Source organism: Hypomesus transpacificus, chromosome 13, assembly GCF_021917145.1.
Source record: "Hypomesus transpacificus isolate Combined female chromosome 13, fHypTra1, whole genome shotgun sequence".
NCBI classification, from domain to species: Eukaryota; Metazoa; Chordata; class Actinopteri; order Osmeriformes; family Osmeridae; genus Hypomesus; species Hypomesus transpacificus.
In genome coordinates this window covers 11,919,642-11,934,096 of record NC_061072.1, presented here as the reverse complement: position 1 = coordinate 11,934,096, position 14,455 = coordinate 11,919,642, and the positions used below count along the sequence as shown (strand labels likewise).

The window sequence follows — 14,455 nt, the reverse complement described above, 5'->3', positions numbered from 1 at the left end:
TTCTCCTCCTCTGTCTTCCCATCCCTCCTCGCTTCTCTTCCTCTTTTTCTCTCCTCTGCTTGATCTGCCCACCATCCATTTTCATATATCCTCTCCTCCTCTCCTTTCCTCTTTTCTCCTTCACCCTCATCTCCCATTCTCCTACAATCTTCTCTGATCCTCAATAACCCACACCTGAGGCTGCTTGCATCTGCTACAGGAAGACCACTCATGTAGATCACCTAAGGGCCCTTGTGGAGGCCCCAGTGGCCAACAGACACATTTAATTAAACTGAACTTGATTGGGTCAAGTAATCAAGGCAATTTGTAAGATTCATTTGATTATGAAAAAAGCAATGAAGTAGGATTCAATTGTTCCAAGGAGACACGGACAGTAGCAGGGTTATCTGGTTACAGAAGAACTCTTTCATTTACTTTTCACATGCTCAAAATCCCTTATTCCCGTTTTGTTCCCGGCTTCATTAACACTTGTGGCTGGCTGGCAGCAGCCTGTGGATTCTAATTAATAAATAATAAATGTATGAAAGATTCATGGTGGTGCCATGATTTACATGTTTACCTGAGACCCACATTTCTCAGTTTTCTGCCGTTAAAGTGCCGCGTCTCGTAGAACATTTGCTCAACAGTCGTATGGCCATGACGATGTGCTGACGCTCACTCGGGCAGCCAGAGGAGGCAACCGGAGAACGAGAGGAGGGGAGGGGAAGCACAGCACAGCAAATGAGTGTGAGTGGACGGCCTGACTGTATTGAAGGTGAAGATCAATCCTGCGACACGGCGGAGGTAAAATTCACAGTTGGAGAGAAAATTAACTGAATCACAATTGGAAATGGAGGTTCCACGCGTGGAACACAGTATCAGCAGCCCAACCAGCCCGTGCGTGGACATCAAGAACCTGAGCTTGGACGCTATTCAGCTATGCGACCGAGAGGGTAGGTGGCGATGCTGACCGGACCCCAGGCAGCGCATTGGTTGTGTTGTAGTCTAGCGTGTTTAATTGGCTTGATAGATCCTGACGGGCTTAGGTGTTCATTGTTGTACAGTTTGGATGGCTCATGGATTTCACCATTATGAGCACATGTGTCCATTGGTTAATGCATGCCACAGCGTTTTGTAGGGAGGGTAAATTAGAAAGATCTCAATAAAAAACATTTCAGATATTTGATCTTATAAAGGAACCCTGCTGGGAAATTGCGGTAATTCTATTCTGGCTCACATTTGATGACATTGTTATTTTAGAAAATGTGGACATTTCTCACGTGGATTTCATTGTGTTGCTCTTACCGGACGTGCCGGTGCGCTTCTCGCGCAGTGTTTCAGCACCATGGACACGGACCACAGCGCAGCGTAAGGAGGTGCACTCTGTAGGGCAGATCCTTACGCAGCTTTTCTCTGATCTTCAGTCTATGAACCTAAATGGACTGACGCGAATGACATTATATGAGCATTGCATTACATGATAATGTGTATATTCTGTACTAGATTTTCAACACCACCCAGCCAAGAAGACACACCAGAAAGCAGGAACAAAGCGACCAATTAGGCATTACATCATAGAATAGCTTACTACACAGAATGTAGCTGACTAGGATGTTTGGGAGGTTGCGCTTCCTACTGTATGATGCATACAGTACCTAGACGATAGGCAGGCTATTATGGGCGGATTGTGCCACATTGTTTGCAAAACAATGACAAAATAGTCATCGATTCCTATCTGTCATGTCAGTAATGTGTCGGTTCTTTTGCTCGCAGGCTTACATAGAGCATGGAGCCAAAGTTGTCAAGGGCAGGTGGAGCCCTAGAGGCTGAGCCTGCTTGGTATTCCTTCCCTTGTGTTCCTTGCTTTCCACCCGCTACCCCTTTCTTGGTTTCTTTCTCACATTCACTATTTCTTTCTCACATTTACTATTTCTTTCCTTCTTTCTTTCTTTCTTTCTCTCTTTCTCTCTCTCTCTCTCTCTCTCTCTCTCTCTCTCTCTCTCTCTCTCTCTCTCTCTCTCTCTCTCTCTCTCTCTCTCTCTCTCTCTCTCTCTCTCTCTCTCTTTCTCTCTCTCTCTCTCTCTCTTTCCCGCTCTCTCTCTCTCTCCCTCCCTCTCCTTGTCTTGTGTTAGGAAACCTGGCATTCCTTCACCACTGCTGTAATACAGTAAGAGGAGGGAGAGGGAAAGAAAGAGCTATAGAAGTGGTGGGCGAGATTAGCATTGTCACTGTTGATGTAACCAGCCCTCTCTTTGATCTGCTGGAAAGGATTTCTCTCAGGGAAGTTGTTCCTTATATTCAGCACAGATACAACCTCCCTTCTTTCCCTGCTTTAATCCTTCCTCATTAGAGGGAAAACTGATCTGACCAAACCGTTGCACAAAATGTATGTGAAAGGAGTGGGACCCGACCAGACAGGACAGGAACCACCATTTGCTATTGTAGCTGACCCTGCCCACATAAAAGGAACCATGTATTACACCATTGCTGAGCTGCTATGAGAATGATTATATGAACAAACATGTCACCCAAACAACAAAATCAGGTTATTGACTCTTCGTGATTGTCAAAGAGAAGGTTGATTCACCGATTCATCTTTCATGTTAGTAGCAGAGCTGGCTCATGCTTGTTCTGCTGTAAACTTGATGTATGCGTAGTAGGTTCATCCTAATGATGGCAATGCACTTGATCTCCATCTTGCTTGAAGACAGTTAATCATTGAGACTGAAGACTCCATTAAACAGCAGGATATTTTATGGATGCTGTGTCTGTGGGGGCAGGGCGATGGAAGTTGTCCCAGGACAGAAGCACTCCCCTGGGGCTTGGCTCTGTCTCTCTCCTGGAGGGTTCAGCTGGGAGACTCACCAAATCGTTACAACATCCAAATGCAAATGTCATCTGTCAAGTATTATACCCAGGATGCAAAGCAGCATTACAGCTTTAAGCCACACCTGGTGTTCTCCCACAGTTTGTGTGTGTGTATGTGTGTGTGTGTTTGTGTGTGTGTGTGTGTGTGTGTGTGTAGACCAGCACTTATCAATGTTGGAGTGGAAATGGTCATTTCCTAAAAGGAGATTAAATTAACAGTGGCATTATGTCAGCATATATAAATGGCATGTTAATATTGCTAGTTCTTGCATCACTCGTTTTTTTTGTTTTGGTGAAAGAAAGCCAAGGATTATAACTAACTTACTTTCAGAAAAAATAAATATTCCTATCACTGCAAAAGCAAAATACAGTTTGTCAGTGGCATAAGGTGCTACCACCACAACTGTGCATAATAGTGTTGCTTTAAAAGGTTCATGTTCTATAGGGACTTCAGTCTAATGGATTCTGATGCCAGATAGGACAGACTGTCTTCCTGGTTGTGTTGCTGTGTGTCAAATGTGAGAAGCTAATATTGGCGGCACCATTTCACACAAACCATGTGTTTCTCCCGCCTTGTCTTGCCAATAACACTGTTCCTGGCAGGGTCCACACCCTTACTATCTTGTTACTGTGAATTTGTGTGTGTGTGTGTGCATGTGCATGTGCATTTGTGTATGTGTGTGTGACTCTCGTGACAGATTATCAACAGAATGGTTGCCCACAAATGCAAATGACGCCCATTTATACATAGTTGAAGCCTCGTGAAGCCCTGATTAGTCTGGCTATGCAAATGGCCGTGAGTGTCTGTTGGTGAGAGCAGAGTGTCTGTGTGTACCATGTCCTTCTACCAGTGTTTTGCCTTGTAAAAACAGCCAGGGAAATGCTTCAACAATGTGTCTGTGCAGTGACTCCAGGCAGTCCACTGCCCTCCTCCCTCTAGCCTCCTCTAGCACCTACATGCTCAACCTACTGCTTATGAAGCACTGCAGTAAACTGCAGCTGGCTCTTGGCCCCAGTAAATGTCTCATACACTCAGAAATGCCATTAATTAATTGAAAATTATTGTGACATCGCATGGTACCTTGAAGCAGACATGAAGTCCATATTTGGGTGTTTCAAAGACCGAGACAGAGAGAACATCCTTTCTCCTCTCGCAGTGTCAGATTTGCCTGGGTCTGTCTGGAGGGCACAGCAGTGCTTCGTTAGTCCATCTCGCACCTGGGTCACAAACATGGAGGTGAACTTGAGACTGGTTGTCAAGCACTATTTATCCCATGAAGTGTTCGCGAAAGATTACAACAGGACAGTGTGATGCAAGGAATATGTAGTGTATCCTAGGTGAATGGAGCAGGACTGTCCTATGTCATACTGTAGCAGGTCCACTGGGCTGCGGTTGCAGAAGATTGTGCTTGGTCACATTAGGCTGGAGCATGACGTCGGGTGCTGCACTGTCTATTTTTGTCTCTCTGACTCTGAAGCTATTAAATGTTAAATTCTGATTCCCTTGAGACTGGGTACAGCTGGACTGGTCTGGGCTGGTCTGGGCTGGTCTGAGCTGGCAATGCCTGTGCTGGCCTACGCTGTGTTGGGCTGGGCTGGGTCTGTTGTAGTGCGGTAATGGTTAACTAATGGTCTTAACTGAGCTGTAGGAGCCTATGTAGTGACATTCACATCGAGCCCAGAAGCCATAACATAGATGTGTTGCATTCAGATGTTTCCAGCCTTTTGAAAAACATAGGGTTGTTTTATTTGTGATTTGTGAAGGGTGTGTGTGTGTGTGTTTGTGTGTGTGCGTGTCTGTGTGTGTGTGTGTAGATGAACAAAGGGGCCCCATCTGCTGCCTAAATCACAGACATTAAGTATGGGTCATTTAGCCCAACAATCAGTTATTTTACAGTTTAATTATGCTATTAGAATTAACCAGTCTACAGACATATGCTTTCAATTTAAAGAAAAAAATTGTATCTGCACCAAATGTACCATCTCATTCTTTGTACTAGGTAAAACAAAAGCATACAATTTCTTCCTATCTTCTATTCGCAGTTTATTCCAAAATGTTTCCCCGACAAAGTTTCCTCTATATATTTATCTTTCTCTGGCTCTCACATGTTCTCCTTTCTCTCTTTCTCCTTTCCCCCCTCGCCCCCTTCTCCCCCATGGCCTCTCCCTCTTTCCTTTCACCCTTAGCCTTTCTCAATGGGGGCCTTGTGGAGGAATCAGAGCCCCTGTGCTGGAGGAGTGTGGAGGATGAAGATGGTCTTTGTGCTTGGCTGGACAGCTCTGTCTGTCTATTGTGCGACAGACACAGAGGTTAATAAAGGACAGAGTAGTCACAGTGACCCTCCACGGAAACACATATAGTATACCCTTTTATAGCAGCTTTGTTGTGACATCTCAACATCTTGGTTACATTACATTTCCCGTAATGGTATATTTCATAGGCAATGGTATTTATTCTGTTAGAAATATAATCTGGAAGATATTCTTTTTTTCTTTTGAATCTTCACTCTAACATTTTCTGAAGTAACAAAATATATAATACAAATATGCTGACATCAACTGTGGAGAAGGCTGCCAGCGCCTCTAGCTTAGAGTCCCAGAGGAAGGCAGAAGAGGAGGGCAGGAGAGGAGGGCAGGAGAGGAGGGCAGGAGAGGAGGGCAGGAGAGGAGGGCAGGATAGGAAGGCAGGAGAGGAGGGCAGGAGAGGAGGGCAGGAGAGCAGGGCAGGAGAGGAAGGCAGGAGAGGAGGGCAGGAGAGGAGGGCAGGAGAGCAGGGCAGGAGAGGAAGGCAGGAGAGGAGGGCAGGAGAGGAGGGCAGGAGAGGAGGGCAGGAGAGGAGGGCATAATCAGGCACACTGCAGGGTGCAACAACATGATGTCATCCTCCTGGAAATGTGACAGACAGGGAAGGGGGGGGGGCTAGACCAGGCTGCAGACAGGGATTTCTCTATGTCTGTCTAATTCTTTGTTTCTCTCTCTCTCTCTCTCTCTCTCTCTCTCTCTCTGTTTCTCTCTTCAAAGTTGTTTTTGGTGCATATGATGGAAAGCAACATATTATCTCATCCAGTCAGGCAGGCCCTCATTACCACATCTTTATTTCTACTACTTTACCGCCACTAATCCTTTCCTCCCTCTTCCCCACTTCCTCAGTTCCCCTGCCCCACCCCCACCAACCTCGCTCCTGTTTCTGCCCGGCCCTGGTCACTGCTGCTGGATGATGCTAGTGATGATGACCAAGATGAAAGTAATTACATAATCTGAGCTCTGCCTTTGAGCTCTGCGTCTGCCAGTTGGGGGCGTGTACTAACAAACGCTAAATCCCTGGCTAAGCCAATGAGCTGCTGCCTGAGTGCACTCCCAGGGTTCCTCTGGGGCAGCATGTGGGGAACTGCAGGGCGGCAGGGGCAAACAGACGCTCATACACACTCACATACGCAGGACATGTCTGGTCAGTGCTGGACCTTCTAGCTTCTGACAGCGTTTCTGCTGATCTGCCCGAGAGGAGTTGGCCTCCTGCCCACCAGCTACCATGATGAGAAACTTCTCTTCAGCTGGTAGGTTGACACGGACAGATTTCTAGTGTGAACTAGACTTAACCATTCTCTTCCCTGTACTCTCATGGTTAATCTGACACAGGCTTAATCCTGTTGCATCATCGGTTGTCTTGTGTTTCTCGAAGCAAAGATTATTGAGAGGAAGAGAGGAAAACAAAGAAGCGATTTTGTTGTGCATGTTTTTAACAAAGCATCTCATACAGTCCAAATGTACTGTAGTTTAGTTATTGGTGTATGGCTGATATCTGCTTGTCTACATCCTCTTTAATCTCCATGCTTGAAGACTTCATCAAGGTAGTTAACTGGTGGAAGACTTCAGAGCTTGTTAGTGTTGTTTTGAGATTGTGATTGCATGAATCATGATTGAGATTGTTTTGAGACACAATTAACAACATAGAATACTTTCTTATTGTTCCTGATCGCCTTTTCAACCAGTTATGGCCATCTCTTGTAAGAGTGAGTAAAACAACTGTACTGTAGCACCATCAGCTTGCTGCTGGATGCCCCACGTTGCAAACACGACTGTTCATGGTGATGTTTGACTTTCATCTCACTCACCTTGTCCCCAGCATCTCTCACAGAGGGACACAGATATAATCTCAGGATCATATTGGCGGCTTTAGAGTTTAGAGTGATTTCACTGTGTTTCTGTTGCCAGAGAGTCTTTAGAGGTCAGTATGCTAGTGATGAACAGTATCAACTCGGTCAGAGAGAAGAGACCTGTTGATGGTCGTGTTGGTGGTTAAACTGCTGCCTGATGCCATGCCTACCAGAGACGTTACACTGGCTGTCTGTGGGTCATCGTAACCAACGCCAGGCGATGCCTTCATTGTGAAACACAATTAGAAGCCAAGCAATTCATTAGTAATGATTTCACTGTGCACTCTGTGGGTTTTTAAACTCATGATATGATTATTATATTTATTACAAAATGAATATAACCTTGCTTGTGTATGTGTGTGACCACATTACCAAAATGTATTTGCCACAGTTTAAAGCCTCTACCTCTGGATTGCAGGATTATTTGTTATATAAAATCAAATGAATTATGATGAGTTCATTTGGCGCAGAGTCATCGTTGCATGCCAGGGGTTAGATTAACAGTGCTCCACAAGCCTAAACTGAAACATTTTTGTCTGGTAGGTCAATTCAGGGGGCTTCACCCATCTCTGTAAACTAAGTGGTGTGATTCCAACCACTGTTAAAATCATCAGACACCAGCTTTACTGTCCAGAACTGGGGATGACGTAGAACTAGCATGTCCATTTATTTCAGAGAACTCATATACCCTAAAGGCCTTTAGTCTTTCCATTATGGTTTTTAATCCCAGGATTGTAATCTGATTAAACTACAGAAGCTTTTTGTGACTTGATCCTCTTTTGTGTTTAAGGGGGTTATTATAACAATGGATTAAACATTATTGATATAATTGATTATGGCCAGAGTAAGATAAAAAGAGGATGTTTCCCTGAACTTGGTAATGCAATTTTGTTCAAACCATATTTTGAATGTTTCTTCCTGTTGTTAGCTTGATGTGATTACTCTTCCTATGGATACCGTGAAGCTAAAGTGACACAATCATATACTGTCCTGTACATGCTGTCACAATCTATTGAATGATCTACACACATCAGCAATGTTACAAATACCAAAGAAAGTACCTCTCTAAGTAGCCTTCCATTGCTATGGAGTTGATTCTCTTGGGTGTGTTTTCTAAAGCCCTTTGTATGTGAAGGTGAAGCTGAGTGTGGTATGGTATGTGATATATTCAATTTCCTTGGAATTGATGTGTGTGTCTGTGTTTGTGTGTGTGTGTCTATATGTGTGTGTGCGTGGGTGTCTATATGTGTGTGTTCCCGCATCTTTTTTATTAAGAAAACAGTGCCAAACACAATTGTGTCTAGGGCAGACAGCAGAATAGCTTACATGCTGTAACTACACTGTCCTAATAGTTCAACCACCCTCTCACCCCTCACTCTCTTATTCCTGGTACATACCAATTAGAAGATGTCTTACAGCTTCCGTTCCTATTAATTTACCAGTCTGATTCTCTTGTACTGTCAGACTCTCTTAGAACCTATTATTTTAGTTCAGTTTGAATTGCAAGTACATTACAGTTGAATATCTGTATATTGCAAGTGTTTATATGGATGAGTTTTGTCATAATCAGATATTCATTTAAAGCACCCTGGGCTGTCATGGAGGGGCAACATAAAATGGTTCACAAAGGCTTTTCAGCAAGCAAGTTTCAGCAAATAACCTAGATTTTAAGTTTCCATTTAAAGTTTTAAAGTTTCTTACACCTTCTCTGTAGAGACCTCCTGTGGATACATTCTCAATCTAGACTATTGGGATGTGCCCCTGGTTGATCCCATTCAGTGTGTCGGTCCACAGCAGTTCCCCCTAGAGCCACCATTACCCATCTCTCCCCCTGTGAATGTGGCTCTGAATACAACAGGCAGGTGTAATAGGAGAGTAGGGATGAAGCCCTGGTGGTCGAGGCCTGGTGGTCAAGCCCTGGTGGTCGAGGCCCTGGTGGTCGAGGCCTGGTGGTCAAGGCCCTGGTGGTCGAGGCCCTGGTGGTCGAGGCCCTGGTGGTCAAGGCCCTGGGTGTCAAGGCCTGGTGGTCAAGGCCTGGTGGTCGAGGCCCTGGGTGTCAAGGCCTGGTGGTCAAGGCCTGGTGGTCGAGGCCCTGGGTGTCAAGGCCTGGTGGTCAAGGCCTGGTGGTCAAGGCCCTGGTGGTCGAGGCCCTGGTGGTCGAGGCCCTGGGTGTCAAGGCCTGGTGGTCAAGGCCTGGTGGTCGAGGCCCTGGGTGTCAAGGCCTGGTGGTCAAGGCCTGGTGGTCGAGGCCCTGGGTGTCAAGGCCTGGTGGTCAAGGCCTGGTGGTCAAGGCCCTGGTGGTCAAGGCCTGGTGGTCAAGGCCCTGGTGGTCAAGGCCTGGTGGTCGAGGCCCTGGGTGTCAAGGCCTGGTGGTCAAGGCCTGGTGGTCGAGGCCCTGGGTGTCAAGGCCTGGTGGTCAAGGCCCTGGGTGTCAAGGCCCTGGTGGTCAAGGCCTGGTGGTCAAAACGAGTGTTGGGTACTCATCAGGTCTTTGTGATAGAACAGAACGGGACAGCTGAGGAAGCACATTGACAAGCCTGACATTTAGCTGGAGAACAGCACGTGATGCTTCACAAATGTCATGATCTGCATGGGATGAGGTGGACTATGTTTCTGAATGGCAGCGTCGGTAATAACCATGAGAACCTCCCACTCACTCTAGCACTCGCTGAGTAACATCCAGCAGAGAAACTCCATCATCATATTTGACTTCCAGGCAGCCACTATAATTCATCTACCCAGAGCCGGGTCAGGCCCCTGCTCCACTCTACTCCCCTCAGAGACGCTCTGAAGAGTAGCTCCGGAGCCCTGAAGCACTTATCCTGCAGCCTAATGGTGTGTCCCAATTCTCCAGCTCCCTGTCTGCGGGCCCCTCCCTCTCTTCAGTAAACATTAAACTGGAGTGAGTGTGAGTTGTAGAGATTAGGCTGTGCTTCATGCATCATGAGCTAGCTTCTACATGCAGGCCTAGATTGAAGTTTAATCTGACACCGAAAAGCGATTTTATAATCCAACCTTCAATGCGTCTTCAATGGGCATCCTCCAGAGCAAGGATTGTCTAATCTAGAATGACTCGTTCTACTGTAATCTATGTGTGAAAAACCCAACCCAACAGTTTCCCCCAACAGTCTTTTCCCCTCCTAATTAAACCAGAAGGGGATTCACCGATACACACAAACACACTCTAACTCAAAAAAAGTAGAGAGGACAATATTCAGCATTTCTGTTCATCTCCTAAACGTCCACTTCCCTCCCCGATGGTCTACAGCCCTCCCCACAGCCCTGTCACCACATCCCATGGTGCTTAGCAAGTGGTGAGTGGGTCATGGTGTTGTTGACCTGGTTCTAGAAAATAATTGCCCCTTTCCCTCCCTCTGTGTCCTATTACTGACATTTCCTCTGATCTGAGTTGAACTAGGAATTTAGATGTTGATATTGCTGTAATTGTTGCCGGTGTGGGCGTGTGTGTGTGTAAGTGCATGTGTGTCTGTAAGACGGCTGTATGAAGGACAACCAGCGTTAAGGGGTAAACGATTGGAGAGGGGGACCATTGTAGGTAGATTTACTGAAGAGTGTGGTACATGGATGTATCACTACATCACATTGAGGAGAGGTGTTGCCATAGTAACCGACAGTACAGTAGTACAGTTTATTGATCGCATGCTTCCCCCTTCTTTGTCTCTGTCTCTGTCTCTGTCTCTGTCTCTGTCTCTGTCTCTGTCTCTGTCTCTGTCTCTGTCTCTGTCTCCATCTCTTTCTCTCTCTCTCTCTCTCTCTCTCTCTCTCTCTCTCTCTCTCTCTCTCTCTCTCTCTCTCTCTCTCTCTCTCTCTCTCTCTCTCTCTTTCTCTCTCTCTCTCTCTCTCTCCCCATCTCTCTCTCTCTCCATCTGTCTCTCTCTCTCTTTCTGTCTCTCTCTGTCTCTCTCTGTCTCTTCTTAACCCCACAGGAAACAAGTCTCAGGACAGTGGGATAGCTGAGATGGAGGAGCTTCCCGTCCCTCAGCACATCAAGATCAGCAACATCACCTGCGACTCCTTCAAGATCTGCTGGGACATGGAGCCCCGTGTGAAGGAACGCATCACACACTACTTTATCGACCTCAACAAGAAGGAGAACAAGAACTCCAACAAGTTCAAACACAAGGTGGGCTACTGGAAGAAAAGGGCGAATGACCCAGGACAACAGACCTTATTGTGTGGTTGTAATTATAACGACTCATGAATGAATGAAATGAATGTGTCATACATGGATGACTACATGAATAAATGGAATAACTGATGAATAAATGAATGGATAAACAGATTTTACGAAATATTTGGGAATTAATACCTCTACGTAGCCAGTGGAGGGTTATTTTTTCATCTCTAAGTCTGATGGAGGTTAGAGACAGACTTGTTTTGCTGCGACAGTGTTTGACCTTCCTCTACAGAGTTATCGCCAGCAGCCTGTGAGGCTGTCCTGTAATAAATGACTGTATGTGGCCAGCTGTGCAGCGTGGCATCATACGCTAACTCAGACTTTACCTAGGTGACTTGCTCTCTTTGACTCTGCTACACTCTGCCATGAAATACATCTATAACCTTGGGGAGATAATGAGGGATGAAGGGAATCTATTTACTCTCTCTCTCTCTCTCTCTCTCTCTCTCTCTCTCTCTCTCTCTCTCTCTCTCTCTCTCTCTCTCTCTCTCTCTCTCTCTCTCTCTCTCATTCACACACATAAACACAAATGGATATGCTGAGGTTTTAGGCCTCCAGCTACAGTATACAATAGGTCAAGAGCCTTGCATCATGATACCACTGTGTCATAGGTCATGACCACAAAAACAAGGTCAACATCAGGGTAATAAATACCTCAAAAACCTGTTAGACTGTCATTTTGTCCTGCTTCTATTCTATTCAGGATGTGCCCACCAAACTGGTTGCCAAGGCGGTGCCCCTGCCCATGACCGTGCGAGGCCATTGGTTCCTGAGCCCGCGTACAGAGTACACCGTTGCCGTGCAAACAGCATCCAAACAAAGTGACGGAGACTACGCTGTCTCAGAATGGAGCGAGATCATAGAGTTCTGCACCGGAGGTGAGTGGGGGGAGGAGGAAGGGGGAGAGACGTGGGAGGAGGGGAGGAGGGAAGGATTTGGAGGAGAGAGGTAGAGGTAGAGAGAAGTCAAGCCAGAGAAAGAGAGCCAACTAGAGTTGAATCTGAACACATGGTAGGTATTTGATTGGCTGTTGTCTGGTCTGTCTCTCCACCAGACTACTCCACTGTCCATCTGACCCAGCTCCTGCAGAAGGCAGAGGTCATTGCCGGCAGGATGCTCAACTTCTCAGTGTTCTACCGCAACCAGCAGAAGGAATACTTCGACCAAGCTAGGTATACTCTTTCACTCACTCACTCTCTCTTGCACTCACTCAGTCATTAAATCACACTCTCATCTCACCCACTCAGACACATACTCTTTTTGTCTTTTCTATCCTTTGTAAAGCAACATCTTAAAATAGCCATTGTACCTTTAAAGGATCACAGTTACACTCATGCATTAATAATGAGGGACAAGCTAATGCTATTTATATAATGCTTTTCTGCTTGGTGGCTCAGATCTTATAACCACAAGCTAGCTTATGGGAAGTTCTCAATGTGCTCAGAATACCAACATGGATAGTATGCGTTTAATGATTCATAAAATCATCCAGAGCTGCAATGTGGTAGGTTTATTATTGATAATGTAATCCCAGATTGTGTATTGTAGCCCTGCACACACACACACGCCTGGCATCATGTGTTTTTGACCAACTGGATAGAGCTCTTTAAGAGCCATGTAGTAACATAACACACTCTTGAAATCTCTTTAAATGCCTCAGAATACATTGTACAGTGTATTTATATAATTCCCTGTTGAATGAATGGAAGTCCATTAGATCCCCCTCTGTACATTGAGCATATTTAGTCTGTAGAGAAATGGAAAGTTGGTCTCAGTGACTGCACCGTCTTCATACATTTTTCATTCTATTGAATGTTTTTAGCTACTCATATGACCTAACTTTCTTTGTTAGACGATGCATGTGATAAGCTGCCACCTGACAGTGAATGGCCTTTCTGTCACATAGGTTTATCCGTGCTCATTCTTCTGGTCTCAGGTCACTCACTACACCAGCGAGTACAGTGGTCCTTGAACCACCTCTTCTACACTGTCGCTACACCCATGAAAACAATCCCTTTGACAACAAACCATAAATGATGTGCATGCTGTGACCTCATTAATGTGCTCCTGGTGTGAACAGCCCCTCTTCTCCCCTCAGGGATGCTCAGAACAACCGCATGTTGCCTGCTGTGAAGGACAACAGTGGCAGCCATGGCTCCCCCATCAGCGGCAAGCTGGAGGGCATCTTCTTCAGCTGCAACACTGAGTTCAACACTGGCAAGCCCCCCCAGGACTCCCCCTACGGCCGCATGCGCTTCCAGGTGCAGGCCGAGGCCCTGTTCAACCCCAACACCAACCTCTACTTTGGGGACTTCTACTGCATGTACACGGCCTACCACTATGTGATCCTGGTTCTGGCCCCACAAGGCTCCCCTGGGGATGAGTTCTGCAAGCAGCGGCTCCCTCTGCTGGATATCGCAGACAACCGCTTCCTGACGTGCGTGGAGGGGGAGGACGGCCACTTGGTGTTCCGACACGCGCAGGACGTGATCTTGGAGGTGATCTACACAGAGCCTGTGGATCTGGCACTGGGCACAGTGGCGGAGATCAGTGGGCATCAGCTGAGGAGTTCATCTACGGTCAATGCTAAGAAGGACCCCAGCTGCAAGACCTGTAATATCAGTGTGGGCCGCTAAATGGCTTGCTGGCTGATGGCTAGCTGGCTAACTAGCTGGCTAACCAGCTAGCTAGCTAACCGGCTAAACTGCCATCTAGCTAACAGTTTGGCAGGCTAATGACTAGCTAGCTTACTGGCTAATCACTGACTGATTAAAAGTCCTACTGGTTAATTAACTGACTGGCTAAAGGCTAAAGCTATCCCTTAACTGCACCCCACCTCCCCCTTTTATGCCACCCCTGCCTAAATCCTTTCCCTCCCTCCCTCTCTTCCCCCTCCTTATCTTAAGCCAAACACACACAGACTGTTGGACTGTTGAATTGTTCCATGCGGCCTCCGTCTAACTCCCTCCTCTGTGATGGCATGTATTCACAGCTTCAGACCAAACAGCCTTTACTTTGTACAGTTCTCTGTTCCCTCCATAAATACATCAGGAGACTTGTTTCCTGCTGCTGTTTTTGAATTCTGAAGGAGGGGTGGGAACAGCTGGCAGAGGATGGGTTGTTAGGGTGAGGCTGTGGAGGGATGAATGCAAACAGAATGCATTATGGGTACGTGCGTGGTCCCTAGCCAATCTACCAGTAACACATTGCTTCTTTCACCACCTAACTGGCTGTGATGCTTCTAACTGACGTTTGG

At 46.3% G+C, this 14,455-nt stretch overlaps 1 protein-coding gene across 4 annotated transcripts; it reads left to right on the top strand.

Annotated features, from left to right (window-relative positions):
• The first annotated feature begins 738 nt into the window (after positions 1-738).
• Positions 739-14,099, top strand: phyhiplb (phytanoyl-CoA 2-hydroxylase interacting protein-like b). Of its 4 annotated transcripts, none has more exons than XM_047032958.1 (5): positions 739-932; positions 10,949-11,145; positions 11,903-12,077; positions 12,254-12,371; positions 13,298-14,099. In XM_047032958.1, exons 1-5 carry the CDS (start codon positions 830-832, stop codon positions 13,833-13,835), a joined length of 1,131 nt encoding a protein of 376 aa, XP_046888914.1. In that variant the 5' UTR covers positions 739-829; the 3' UTR covers positions 13,836-14,099. The 4 variants fall into 4 exon arrangements, with proteins under 4 accessions (XP_046888914.1, XP_046888912.1, XP_046888915.1 ...); XM_047032956.1 differs by having other exon boundaries at positions 13,280-14,099; XM_047032959.1 differs by lacking the exon at positions 739-932 and adding an exon at positions 6,271-6,401 and having other exon boundaries at positions 13,280-14,099.
• Positions 14,100-14,455: the final 356 nt, after the last annotated feature.